Genomic DNA, 13,284 nt, shown 5'->3' with positions numbered 1-13,284 from the left:
ATGAGCACTTGTATGCCATTGACAAAAGAAATTTGAATAATGCACTCGCAAGGCATATTAATTTGTTTCCGAAACATGAATTCAAGTTCTTAGTTATCGAAAAAATTCCAAATAGTTTTAGAGGAGGACCAATTGATTTGAAATTAGAGGAGAAGGAACTGATTTGGCAGTTGAAATTGAATTCCTTAGTTCCACCAGGCTTAAATGATTTTGTTTCTATCAAGAGCATCTTGAAATTAAAAGCGTTAGATAGATTTATATTTTAGGTTTTTACTGTATATTTATTATAATATACAATGTACTTTTATATGTAACTTTTGGGAAATATATGTAGTGATTTTTATTGTTTATTTGATATATAGGTTGTCCTTTATTTGAAAGGAGTTTGGCACTTTAAAATGAGGTTTTGGTTTTTTTCAAAGGAAATGATGTCATGATAAGTAAATGTATTTAAGTGTACTTGTGTGTTTTTAAACTGTCTGAAGAAGTTTGCTTATTTTAGTAAACAAAAGCGCTTATTGGAACTGTTTTTGGAGTATCTGGTGTGGTCTTTTCTTCCTTTTGATTTATTTTGTTGCAGTTTGTTCATTTTTACTGAGTTTATTCATTTTCTTAAACTCCATTATAGGTGTTTTAGGTGGAATATAAATATATGCCAGTGTAATCCTTCTCCCTTGACAGTAGCCCCTTAGCAAAACAAATCTGACATATTTTTTCTCCTCTTCTATCAGTATTGGAGCTCCTCTTGCAATTAATATACATATTCCTCTTTTCCTTTGTCCCAGGTATTCCGCTGAATAACCATCCTGAAAACCTTTCTTTATCAAATTCACATGTTCAGTTCTTTCTAAGCGTGTTGCCTGTAATATAGCTATTTGCACTCCATTTTTAATACAGTTCACTACTCTTTCTTTTTTGTATTTATCTGTGGGACCGCTGATAATTAAAGACATTACAAAAAGCATCATTGCATTAAAAAGTTATTATTCCCACCTTTTATGTATGACACATTTTTTGTTAAATGTCTACTTCCAGCTTTTGTGTTACACGCATACACTGTTTGACAGGTTGGATTTTTATACAGTTGTTTCTTGTCATATCCATTTGAGGTTATGTCACATCATCCAAAACTTTTTGTTTTGTTGAAAGCCCTCAAACTAAAAACACACCCAATACCCACCTAAATCATATTAACTTAATACTAACAAAACTATGTACATCTTCAAATACTGAAGTTTTACCCTCCTAATAGGAACAAAAGTCCCAAACTGACAGTCACACTCACAAACTTGAGTTAACCTAAAATAAAGGTTAAACATGGTAAGATGCTTGCTGCAGCCTGTCCTTCTAAGTGCTTACTGGTTTTGTCTTTTCTTTATAGCTCTCCCAGCTGGACAAACCCCTGAATGCTTTCAGTGAACATTATCTTCTAGCCAAATTCTCTTCTGAGTCATTTTTCCTTCAGTCAATCACTCTCGAACCAGCCTGTAGCCAGTTTCTTTTTATCAGATTGTCTCTATGGAGACATGACCACCAAGCAGCCAGTTTCTCTTTATCAGATTGTTTCCAAGGAAAAATGAAGACCAGCTGCTGAACTTTTACTGAGTACACATGTACTTGCTAGAAAAAAGTCCCATAATATTCAATATCCTTTTGCATTTATTTACTGACTCTTAAATCTTGGTACTAAATCAAAGACCCTTATTCCAGTCAATTCCCCATTCCAGAATGAGAAAAAGCACATTTTTTTCTTTTATCATGCTCTTTTAACCAGGCTTTTTAATTGCATTGCCTACATTTCTTAAAACTGAAGAAGAAAGAGAGAAGGGAGTAAGAGAAGAAAATAAAAAAAAATCACCAGTTTACAATCCCCACTACACTTAAAAATAACTGAGAAAACTTTACTTTACAGCATGAAAATAAACCATACTCAACAAAAAAGTGCCAGTAAGAAAAAAAGTTTCTTTACTTACAGTTAACTTTGTCCCTCATCCTCTTCCCTTTCCCAAAGCATTTTTCAACATTAATGACACAAAGTAGGGCATATGATTTAGAGTCCCCTACAAGTCCAACAAATTCTGAAAAAGTCCAATATTTCCAGATATGTTTTTTGTTCTATCATATTTCACACACATAAATATTGCATTGTAATCCCACATTAAGTTAGTGGTTTTCTTAACTGTTCATGTCCAACTCTCAAATCCTGTCTCTGCTTCATTTCCAACATACTCTCAATTCTCCTAGTCAACTTTCGTGCTCCCTTGCTTCACTCCAACATTTTCTGGTGAAACACTGGAAAATGTTTCATAGGTACAGTCTCTCTGTGTTTTTTTATTACCAGAAGAACAAGAATCAGAATATCTTTCTGTTTCACAGCTCACTTTTTGTTGGACAAACTTTGTATTTCCTCCTTAGCATGTACTTAATCAAAAAATGATTTTGTCCCTCCAGGGAAGAATACTTTGAAGACAGCTGGGTACAAAAATTTGAAACTCACACCTGCGACTCGACATATCCTGAACAGTGGAATAAATTTGCTTCTCTTCTGCCTGGTGTACAATGAGTAATTATTCTCCATAAACACTCTGCTGTCTCTCACTTTTTCCACAGTTTTGTCAAAAACACCTCCTTCTGCTGGTAGGATTACATCTTTACTATTAAAGGTCTAAGTTGCTTTGTCATAGCCAGGTTTGGAGGATACACACAATGTGCTCTTTCAACTAACAACTCCTGCTGTGGAATACCAGTCCAGTTGCTTATTTGTGCTTTCATAAAATTAATGCAGTCTTTCCTTCCAGCTTCTCTGGTATAGCTGAAAATCTCAGATTTTCCCTATGTGCTCTGTTCTCTAATTCTATTATTTTTTGTTCTGTCTCTTCCTGAGCACTCTCACATTCAGCCAGCCTTTTCTTCATTTCGATCTCTGATTTTTGCAGCTTTATCACCTCATCTAAACATTTGTTTAAAGCTTCTTCCATTTTTTTCCAGCCTTCTGTTGTTTGTGTTGATGTACTTCATCAGCGTTTCATTTATTTTAACCAAGTCTGTGTGCAGTTGTCTTATATCTTCCTGTAGATTACTGGAATTTATGTCTGGAGATTGTATAGCTTTTTGCTGATCAACTGAAAAACTTTCTCCAGTCAGTGTTTCTCCTTCATTTTTTGTTGCTGATTTTTCCAGGTCCTCTCTATTTATTTTTTTCCTGGCATCCAGACAGTACACTTACTAGCCAGTTACTGAAATGTACCCAGAAACACAAAAGTCCACTGGCTTCATCTGTTGAGTTTCTGTTTTTACAGTGGGACAGCTAGAATTAAGCGGTTACCCAATGTGCATCCATCTTGGAAGTCCTTATCACTTTAGTTATTATAGCTTTTTTACATTGAACCGCTATTTGTAAATTTACAGACTTTTTACATATCAGATTTTGGGGCACTATAAAGTACTAACACCACTGTTTTGATAAGAACTGTGACAGCAATCTGCATTTACATCCAATAACAGGCTCGAAATAAAAGCGCTGCTGAGCAGAGATGTTTCACATTAAGTAGTAACTGAAGCAAAATATTACTTAATACAATGGGTTGGGTCAAAGCACATGATTATGTAGTCTCTCAGCTTATATAAAATCCATTCTGGACAACATTCTATGGTTTTCCCACATTTCAAAGACATGCAGTAGGTGGACTGGGCACTCTAAATTGGCAGAGGTGCAAGTGTGTGTACGAGTGACTCATACTGATGAACTACCACTGCACGGCTAGCCACACAGTGGTGCAAACCTTGGATCAAGATGACTGTCACTGTTGAGGTGACATCCCGACCCCATGTGCAAAATGGGAAATGGGTTAAGGATGTGTGTGTGTGTGTGTGTGTGTGTGTGTGTGTGTGTGTGTGTGTGTGTGTGTGTGTGTGTGAGTGTGTCTATTTTACTTAGAAGCCATCTGCTACAGCCATTTGTTTAACATTTAATATTTATGGTGTTCACTCCCAGTTAACCAGGATCCAAAGATGACATAAGATGAGCTCTGGGCTTTACAGCTAGTAGAAATCACATTGTTTATCTTCCACAATAAAATAAAGGCTTTTGTCAGAGAAATAACACTGGAGGATAACACTGGAGGATAACTATAGCTGCTGTTCAAATCAATATATTAATAATTATAAATTAATAATAATAATAATAATAATAATAATAATATAATTAATATAATCTAGCTCTATCTGACCTTGTCCAACACTACACTAACCTAAAATCTCTAAGGTCTGCTGATAAAGTATTGTTGAAGTTTAACAAAACCCAAAACTCTCATGGCGTCTCCTTATACTCACATATCACTGCCAAACACTGGAATTCTCTACCTCAGCATATTTTGTCCATCAATGATGCACATTCATTTAAACAGTCCCTAAAGGAATATTTCACCAAACATAGGCTTTGCTCATGTTCTCCACCAGGCTAACTAATTTAACCCCTTACTAACTTCCTTCTCTCCATCACCCATTGTCAATAGTTTTTGGCAATTGAGCTTTCTTAGCTTCAGTTTGTAATATTTGTATCTTGGGGGGAAAAAAAAAAAAATATATATATATATATATATATATATATATATGTATATATATATATATATATATATATATATATATATGTATATATATGTATATATGTGTATATATATATATATATATATATATATATATATATATATGTATATATATATATATATATGTGTGTATATATATATATATATATATATATATATATATATATATATATATTTGTCTTTATGAATAGTATTTGGTTATTGTACTACCATTGTTATATGCTTTTAAGATATAATGTCAAGGAACTTGCGTTTGAACTCCTATTGCAATTGTCATATGTACAAATGTATAATTATGTAATCTTCCTTTGAGCTTTTCTCCCCAGGTTTCCACTGAATACGGGCATCTGGCCCAGCCGGACACTACCCAGTTGTAAAATGTAAATAAATAAATATTTGTGTAATTATTTTAAAGTTTGTTTACCAGGATATTACACTGGTCACAACAGAACATTTTTAGGCACAGTTCAAGAGAAGAAATTCACAAAAAATAAAACAGAACTGATTATCAAACATAGAGTAATCACAGAAAATACAGAGTCCAGCAGGAAACTGAAACAATGAGCAAATATAATTAACAGAGGAAAACAACAAACATGGACTCATTTTAATGGTAAAGATGAGAAGCAAGCAACAAGTGAGAAGAGAGGGTGGTAGTAGAACTGATTTATGTGAGAGAAGAGTAAGGTGGTGTGTCCAATGACTTGCTGTCAGACTTTTGATGGAGGTGTATTTTCAATTTTGCTCTGAAAATGGAGAAAGAGGAGATTTCCTCTTATGTGAGGGGGAATAATTGCCAAAGTTAGGGTGCAAGAATGGAGGGGTGGTCAGTAAAATGCAGTTCATTTTTTTTTGGGGGGGGGGGTGAACTGAGGGAAACAATTGGGAGAAGTTGAGGAGATTGTAGGGTGTAGCTTTATTATGGAGTTTGGCAGCAAGAAGTAGGAAGACACTTTGTTGAAGTAGTTTGAAAAGAAGAGGCCCAAAGAGTACGCTAAACTCTCATAGCCATCTACACACACACGCGCGCGCGCATGTACATATGTATAGATACATATACATACATACAATCTACACATACACACATATACATACATACACACCACATATCTATATAACAATACACAAATATATGTAAGTGTTTGGTAGCAGTTAACGTCATTAGTCCATAAAGTAAACTAAAGGTTCTTTTTTTTGCAAATGTCCACAATGCAGAAGAAGTGTGTCTATTAGGAGTGTGAGTGAGTGAGAGAGTATGTGTGTGTGTGTGTGTGTGTGTGTGTGTGTGTGTGTGTGTTTATGCATGTTCACAGGTTAAGGTTAGGTAAGAGGATAATTTTTGTGTTGTGTATTACGTGAGCATCAGTGTTTGCTGTTTAGGGTTAGAGCTAGGGATAGATGAGGGGATAATTTCAGTGTTGTGCACATCTGAATGTGTGTCTTACAAGTGTGCTAACCCTGACCCTGCCCCATACGCAACCCTGAACACTACGTTAAGAAAAACCCTTTCACTAACAGTATCAATATTTAGACAAAGCTCGTTTGTTGTTATTGTCAAGATTTTTTTTGTTAAAGTCACTGAGCTTAAAAGGCAACCATTTGTTCTTTTTCTATCACTATGATTTCAGGAGAGTGTTCAGTTAGTGGCTTATTCAATCTGCAGCAATCAATGAAAATGGTGTGGATCTTTCTGCAAACTGACCATTTTTCATGCGTATGCAAACACACACACACACACACACATTTATACATATATATATATATATATATATATATATTACACACACACACACACACACACACACACACACACGTGTGTGTATGTGTGTGTACATGCATACATAGATATAGATGTGCGTGTGTTTATGCCTATGCACACGTGTGTGTATCACTAAATCAAAAAGCTAAACAAATCTGAAGTAAAGTAGTTGAATACAAAAGCTCAAAAACGCAAATCATTCTGAAAAAAACATTAAATTATGTTTGGGGGGGAGGGGCAAGCCCCCTTGCACTTCCCTCACCCCATGCTATCGTAAACCCACACACCCGAAAACGATAACACCAAGACAAAAACACCAAATCATCCCTTAACTGACTCCACACACCACATAGAATTTACCAAGGGAAAGTAACCAGTCAACCAACAAGCACAAGAAACCACATGGAAGAACTTCAAACCTGCACCCCCCACACTCCTCAACTAATTATACCAACTCCAAGATTGCACTATAGTGAAGGAAATGGCACACTCCCAAATATTGGCCGAATGCCTCCTTTCCCTGGGTAACGTGTCAGTTACGTGAGAAGTCATTTAACAGAAGATTCGGTGTTTTCGCCTCAGTGTCATTGTTTTCATGTATGTGGGTTTCGATCTTAACAGGCAGACTCATGGGTGTATGTCAGATGATCATCTTTCTGGAAACTTAAAAAAAAAAAAAAAAATCAAAGAGATCATAAGATCAAGTTTCAAAAAACTAAAAGAAAAAAAATCTAACTTTTTTACATTTCTGCAGAAGGGCAAGACCGCTGGGAAAAGGATAAATTTCCCAATGCTTGATGTACGGTGATCTCCATTCAAAACCCTTGAGTTTTCAAAAACCGGTTCATATGGTCTCGACCATATGGAGTTCAAATTTTTGAAAACTCGATCAGCTGATAGGGACCCATATATCAAGAGACCCTCTTCAAGCTCACACTATAGTGAGGAGAGAGAAAATTCCTGGACCATCACTATACTGTAATCTTACACAGGAAAAAAGTGATTTTTCAGTTACACATACCAGCTTTTTTTCCATTTGACAAATTAAACTTTCAACCACAGGTATGTATTCTGTGTGTATGTGTTTGTGTATGTGTGTATCAAAATTAAGTAAGAATTACCATGCCACATCACCAAATATGCTAACGAGGTAAATCAAGCTGCAACTTACATGACTAAAGAGTTCATTAGTAAGACCCAGATAATTGTGCAAGGCCAGAAATGTCACCCTCTGCAGTCGAACCATTATTATCTATAAAAAAAAGAAGAAAAACGATGTTGATTTTTTTTATACTACGTTACTATGCAGAACTAATAAAAATGTATGAAACTGAGTTTATTTTCTTCAAAAGAATACATTAAATACACAAAAAACTGCATTTATGCAACACATACAGGCATGAAGAATAAACTATAAATGCTGCTATTTCAGCTACTGCAAGGATAAATATAACCTCAGGTTCTGTAGTCTATCCATCACCCATTTATCCGTACACTAAGTCAACATTCAACAACTCAGTCTTCACAGTACTACTACACAACTCTAGGAACTCACTTAAAATAATGTTTGAAAAGTAGTACTATATGCTGAAGCTCAAGTAACTTTACAATTAAACAACATTAACTTGTAATCATGATATTGTTGAGTACACTATCTATAAAACCAGTGCTACCTTAATGACAGGCATTTTAAGAGCTTTTAAACTGTTAAAGATAGATATGAACACTTTAGATTATATAAGCAAGTACAAATTATTTAAAGCAAAGTAATATGGTATTGCAAACAAATGCAGAGGATGAAATTTATAAGATAAAAACAGGGTTTTATTTAGATACGCACTTATATATTTTGTGTTTATTTTCTACATAACTTCTTCTTCTTTCGGCTTTTCCCGGTCGCCACAGCGGATCAACTGTCTGCTCATGATTGGCAGTGGAGTTTTACGGTGTCGAGTTGCCAGCCCGGCGACCAACCTTCCACAGAAGGCACACACACGCACGCACTCACGCCTAGGGCCAATTTAGAGTGCCCAATCCACCTATAGCATGTCTTTGGAATGTGGGAGGAAACCAGAGCACCCAGTGGAAACCCACGCGACCACAGGGAAGACATGCAGACTCCGCACAGAAGGCACCACAGCCGAGGATCGAACCAGAGAACCTCTTGCTGTGAGGTGGTAACGTTAACCACTGCATCACTGCGGCCGCCCTGCTAGTTTAAAATTAAACAATACGCATATTTTCCAAACCAACCTTTCAAGTATATAAAAGGTGATATGTTCAACATTGTCAAAACATTTCTGATTTCCCCGCCTCTGAGAATCGCCCGTCTGCGACGAACAAAGGCCCACTGCCCTGGAACACCACCTGAGCCCCATGATTCCTTGAAATCATTGTGACTTAGCTCATCAACGAAGTTTCAAGACAACTAGCTCCTCTGTATTTTATAAAATAATGTAACACATTTCCTCAGTTTGGAAGAGGCATCTTTGACATAGTCTGGTAAATTCTGTTATAGTAAAACAGGCTATTAATGTCAAACCATAGATGACGTTATACTTGGGTATCTGTTGTCTTCAGCAGATTTTTCTATATAACAGCATCCTAAAAATGCAGAAAATATTAGTTATCCTCATTTTTGACAAATGAAAGTTAATACTGTTAAAACCATACTTATTAATGAGGTACTGCAAGCATGAATGTGATTTAATGCCATCAGTCTCAAAGTAGTGTTTTGTACACATGCAGAGTTTTTGCTCTGAAAATGGGCAAAATACAAACAAAAATTATCCCCATATTTAAAAAAAAAAATGAATAACTGCAAAGGAAGATGGAATAAAAACATACAAAAAATGACTGAAGAAATTATGTAGAGGTCATCTATTCCAAAGACCGTCTCCATCTGTGTTAAATATTTTCTAATGTTTCCCACTGAAACTAGGGTAGCTAGTAGTTGTAGCATAGTCCACATCCAGGCCTGCTGCTTATTTACTGTGTACTAAACTACACTGTTATACTGCAATTGCCTGCTACACTATGCCTGTAAAACTGAATGTTATTTCTGTTTTCACTGTTTAGCAAGCTTTTTTGTTGTTTCTACTGTTTAAGTATTTGCTGGTATTGTTTCACTGTTTTAAAGCTATCTGTTCTGCCTGTTCTGGTTTTCCCACCAAGCAGTACTTTATTAACTGATCTGCTAACTATTTCAATTATTCTTTAGAGCCTTCTGGCTGATTTTCTGTGGATTTAAAAGCTTTTTAGTGTCTCACTGCTATTTTTCCTGCTATGTTAAATATTCTGTAGTGTTTCCCACTGTAATTAGGGTTGCTAGTATCTGTAGCATAGTCCATATCCAGGCCTGCTGCTTCTGGAACTGTTTGTAGTGGTTTGTTTGTTCTGAGTACATTTTCCGGGCCATCTTGGATTGGAATGGGCCTATCTGCACTTTTGTGAGAGAACTGTGTTTAACTAGCACTTGACTGGTAAACGGAGGCCAGTCTAGGGCTTGGAATAAGCATCTTCATTAGTCCTTTTGAATTTTGTTAGAGTTTATTTTCAAGTTTTAGCTTCTGGTATTTAGGCCCTGCGTCTGAGCAGGTTTCTGCTTGTTTACGTTTCACACAGCACCACGTACTGTCATGCAATTGCACGCCAAAGTCAGACAGTTAAATTAAACAAAATTTCCCTTGAAACCCAGGCAGAAATATCCATTTGCCGAGCTCCTCCATGATCATTTCTGAAATGCCATCCCTAGTGGCAACAGTCTTCTTTCTATTGAAAAGGACAGGGCTGCTACAGCTATAAAAAGGGGAGGCATTAAAGAAACTTGGGCAGATTAGAAGCTATGACACCTGGGATATGGAAAAAGCTGGGCACAAGGTTTATATGATGTACAAAGTAGATAAGTCTAGGGGGCAAGATTGCCATTCAAAAGATTAAGTGTATGCTCAGGGAAGGAAATGGAGAGTCAGTCAAAGAAAACACCACAAGCTAAGGTGTGCAAACTGTTAAAAAGACTACTACGCAAGGAAATGAAAGCAGGTGGTTAGACACTGCATACTGATGAACAGCTACACTGAAGGGGAAGAACAAAAAGATGGCAGACTAAACATCATCATAGATGATTTGATTTTTATAAGTCATGGTGGTCATGATGAGGTTTTGGAATTTGTTGAATATTTACAAATGAACAGATTTGGACATACCTTTGATGGACTTCCGTGTGGAAAAGTGAAACTGAAGGATTGTGATAATGGAAAGATTAGAACTTCTGTGCATAGGAAATTTGATGAAGGAGGGCAGTATTTGTATGGTACAAGTTGCCACCCCCCCCCCCCCCAATTTGTTGGCTGCCCTACCGTATGGTGAATTCTTGTGTTTAAACAGATTGTAAAATAATGAAGTTGATTTTTTTAGGAAGGTTCAGAGGACAATGGACATGTTTTTTATCTAGAGAGCATAACAAGTGTGAAGTTAAAAGATCTTTTGAGAAAGTTATGGGAGAAATTGGGAGATGGTAAAAGAAATGTTAGACATGTTACTGATGTCCCTAATAATATTTTAAGAGTTCCCCAGTTTTAAACTGATATTGAGGGGGAAAAGATATATTCTGTCACTGTCTACAGTGTATTCAGTGACCAATTAGTGGATCTTTTTAAGTATTATTGTTTTTTTATTACAATCTCACGACTTTGCGACTAAGTTGTGTAAAATTCCTTTTATTTCATATAAGCAAGGCAGATGCATAAAAGATATGCTAGTACATAGAAGTTTCCAGTTACCCAATGCTTTGATGCACCAGGTCTTGTCAACGATTGGTACTTTCCCTTGTGGGGGATGTATAAGTTGGCAGTATATAGTAAAATCTTTTTTTAGGATTAATGATGTGTCCTTTAATCCTGTGAGCAGGTATTCTTGCAGCACGGAAGATGTTACTTATTTATTTTATTTATTTAACATTTGTTAATTGGAAAAGTCTGACTAGGACAGAGCCTATGTTTAGCAGAGGCTCTTTGGAATTTGGGAGGAAGACTCCGCAAAGAAAGCACCCCAGCCAAGAATTTAACCAGAGAACCTCTTGCTGTAGCGGAGCAAGGTTAATCACTGCACCACTGCGCTACATGTACTTAGATGTCCATGTAATTTGCTTTCTGTGGGGGTGAGCAAAGGGCTTTCAAAATAAGACTGCAAGAACATTTCAGGAATATTAAAAAAAATCTAGATGTGAAAGCCCTGTTGCATTACACTTCCATTTACATCACCAAGGTAACCCATTAGGGTTACATGCAACAATTTTGGAGTAGGTTGCACTTAAAGGTGGTGAAAATGTGATATTAAAACACAAGTTACTGTATAAGGAATGTATTTTATATTGAAGTTTGGTACTTTAATCCCTACTGGTTTAAATGCTGAGTGTAACTGGAAATATCTCTTTTGATAATTATTCAAACATTTGATTGTTTAATTGTTTAATCACGTGCTGTTCATTTTTTGTGATGTATATAAGATGAGTCTTTTTATGTGTATTTACTCCTTGAAAGCTTTTGTAGCCAAGCAGCTAGAGGTTTTTTTATTTTAGTTTGTTATATTAAACATTTTTCACTTTTGGATACATGTGGGTATTTTTTTATTTTATTTGTCTGCCTTGTGATTGCTGCGAACAACATCATGGAATGAAATGAAATGAAATTAAATGAATAGTGATTCTGAGGCATCTGAATCTTCCAGAGACACAATGGGCATCCTCAGATCCTGGCTGAAAATAGAGAATGAACAGACAGAAACCGTGGATAGTGAGACATCTCTCTACTTTTGGAGAATACACACTAGTAGTAGTAGCAAATGTTCTTAGGGAGGTGAAAGTAAAGGAACTGCTAACTGCGACCATGCAACAATGTGATTACTCCAGCAAGCAGATCCTATGGTCCACATACTGGCATACAGGTATGAAGTTACAGCAGTATGGATTAGAAACAAAAGCAAAAAAGAATAATAGTAGGGCTGGGGAAGTGACAGAGATCTAGGAAGACAAACATAGGTTGGAAGACTTATGAATAGCATAGGGGGCCACAGTAGAGACTGGACTGAGAAAGAAAAAGAATGGGGAAAAGGAGGAAGAAACTGTTGAGGTTAAACAAAATGGTAAGGAGACAATAAAGGAGAAATGAAATCTGAGATGCAAGGAAGTGGGAGAAGCTTACAAACGTAATGCATAAAAGAAAGACTTCTAGGGACAGTGCAACAGCTAAAGACAGGGTGGGAATGGAATCAGAAGAAGGTGGGAGGACAAAAAGATTTTTCTTTTTTCTAGTGTACAGCAAATAGGGAAGGTGATAAGCCAGAAGTGATGAAGATGATCAGCAGAGGAAGATATGCAACAGAGTCCTGGCAGTAAGCAAAGACACTACACTGTTCATCTGCCTTCAAGAAAAAATAAAGGAGGGGGGAGTATTACCAATCTGGAGATGGGGGATGGGAAAGAGATGAGGCAAGAGGTCCAAGCAGACTACATCAGAATCTACAGAGACTGGAAAATAATTTGATCCCAAGGTCAGATGGGTTGCAACTTAAAATCAATATATATCCTGTCAAGGTACTGACCAAGCTCTGAAATATACACTGGATAGATTTCTGGGCAGTGATGAGAAAAAAGAAGCCACTGCTGTCCCACTGTGCAAGTTAGGTAACAGGACCAACATAAGAAGCAACAGATTTCTTAGCTTGCCTGACCTAGGTGACACAGAAAAGAAATGGAAAATACCATCAGAGAAAAGCTGGTGGAATTTCTAGACTACTCTCAGCTAAAAAGCATGAATCAGCATAGGTTCAGTCAGAAGATCCTACAAATCAGCCTGATGCAGTTCTATGACCAAAACTAAAAAAGAATATCACAGTAGATGCAGTTTGCCTAGGTTATAGCAT

General features: G+C 36.4%; 1 protein-coding gene across 1 annotated transcript in view; it reads right to left on the bottom strand.

Annotated features, from left to right (window-relative positions):
* The window catches only part of PNPLA6 (patatin like phospholipase domain containing 6), a 1,368,928-nt gene that overhangs the window by 884,508 nt on the left and 471,136 nt on the right, over nucleotides 1-13,284 (bottom strand). Inside the window, exon 11 of the mRNA XM_044083495.1 lies at nucleotides 7,535-7,615. Within this exon, the coding sequence (XP_043939430.1) occupies nucleotides 7,535-7,615 (81 nt within the window). The remainder of the gene's footprint in view (nucleotides 1-7,534; nucleotides 7,616-13,284) is intronic.

Source organism: Protopterus annectens, chromosome 9.part0 (genome assembly GCF_019279795.1).
Source record: "Protopterus annectens isolate FY-2018-M chromosome 9.part0, PAN1.0, whole genome shotgun sequence".
In the NCBI taxonomy this organism is placed as follows: Eukaryota; Metazoa; Chordata; order Ceratodontiformes; family Protopteridae; genus Protopterus; species Protopterus annectens.
The sequence above is the reverse complement of the archived record's forward strand: the minus strand, read 5'-3'. Positions and strand labels throughout refer to the sequence as shown.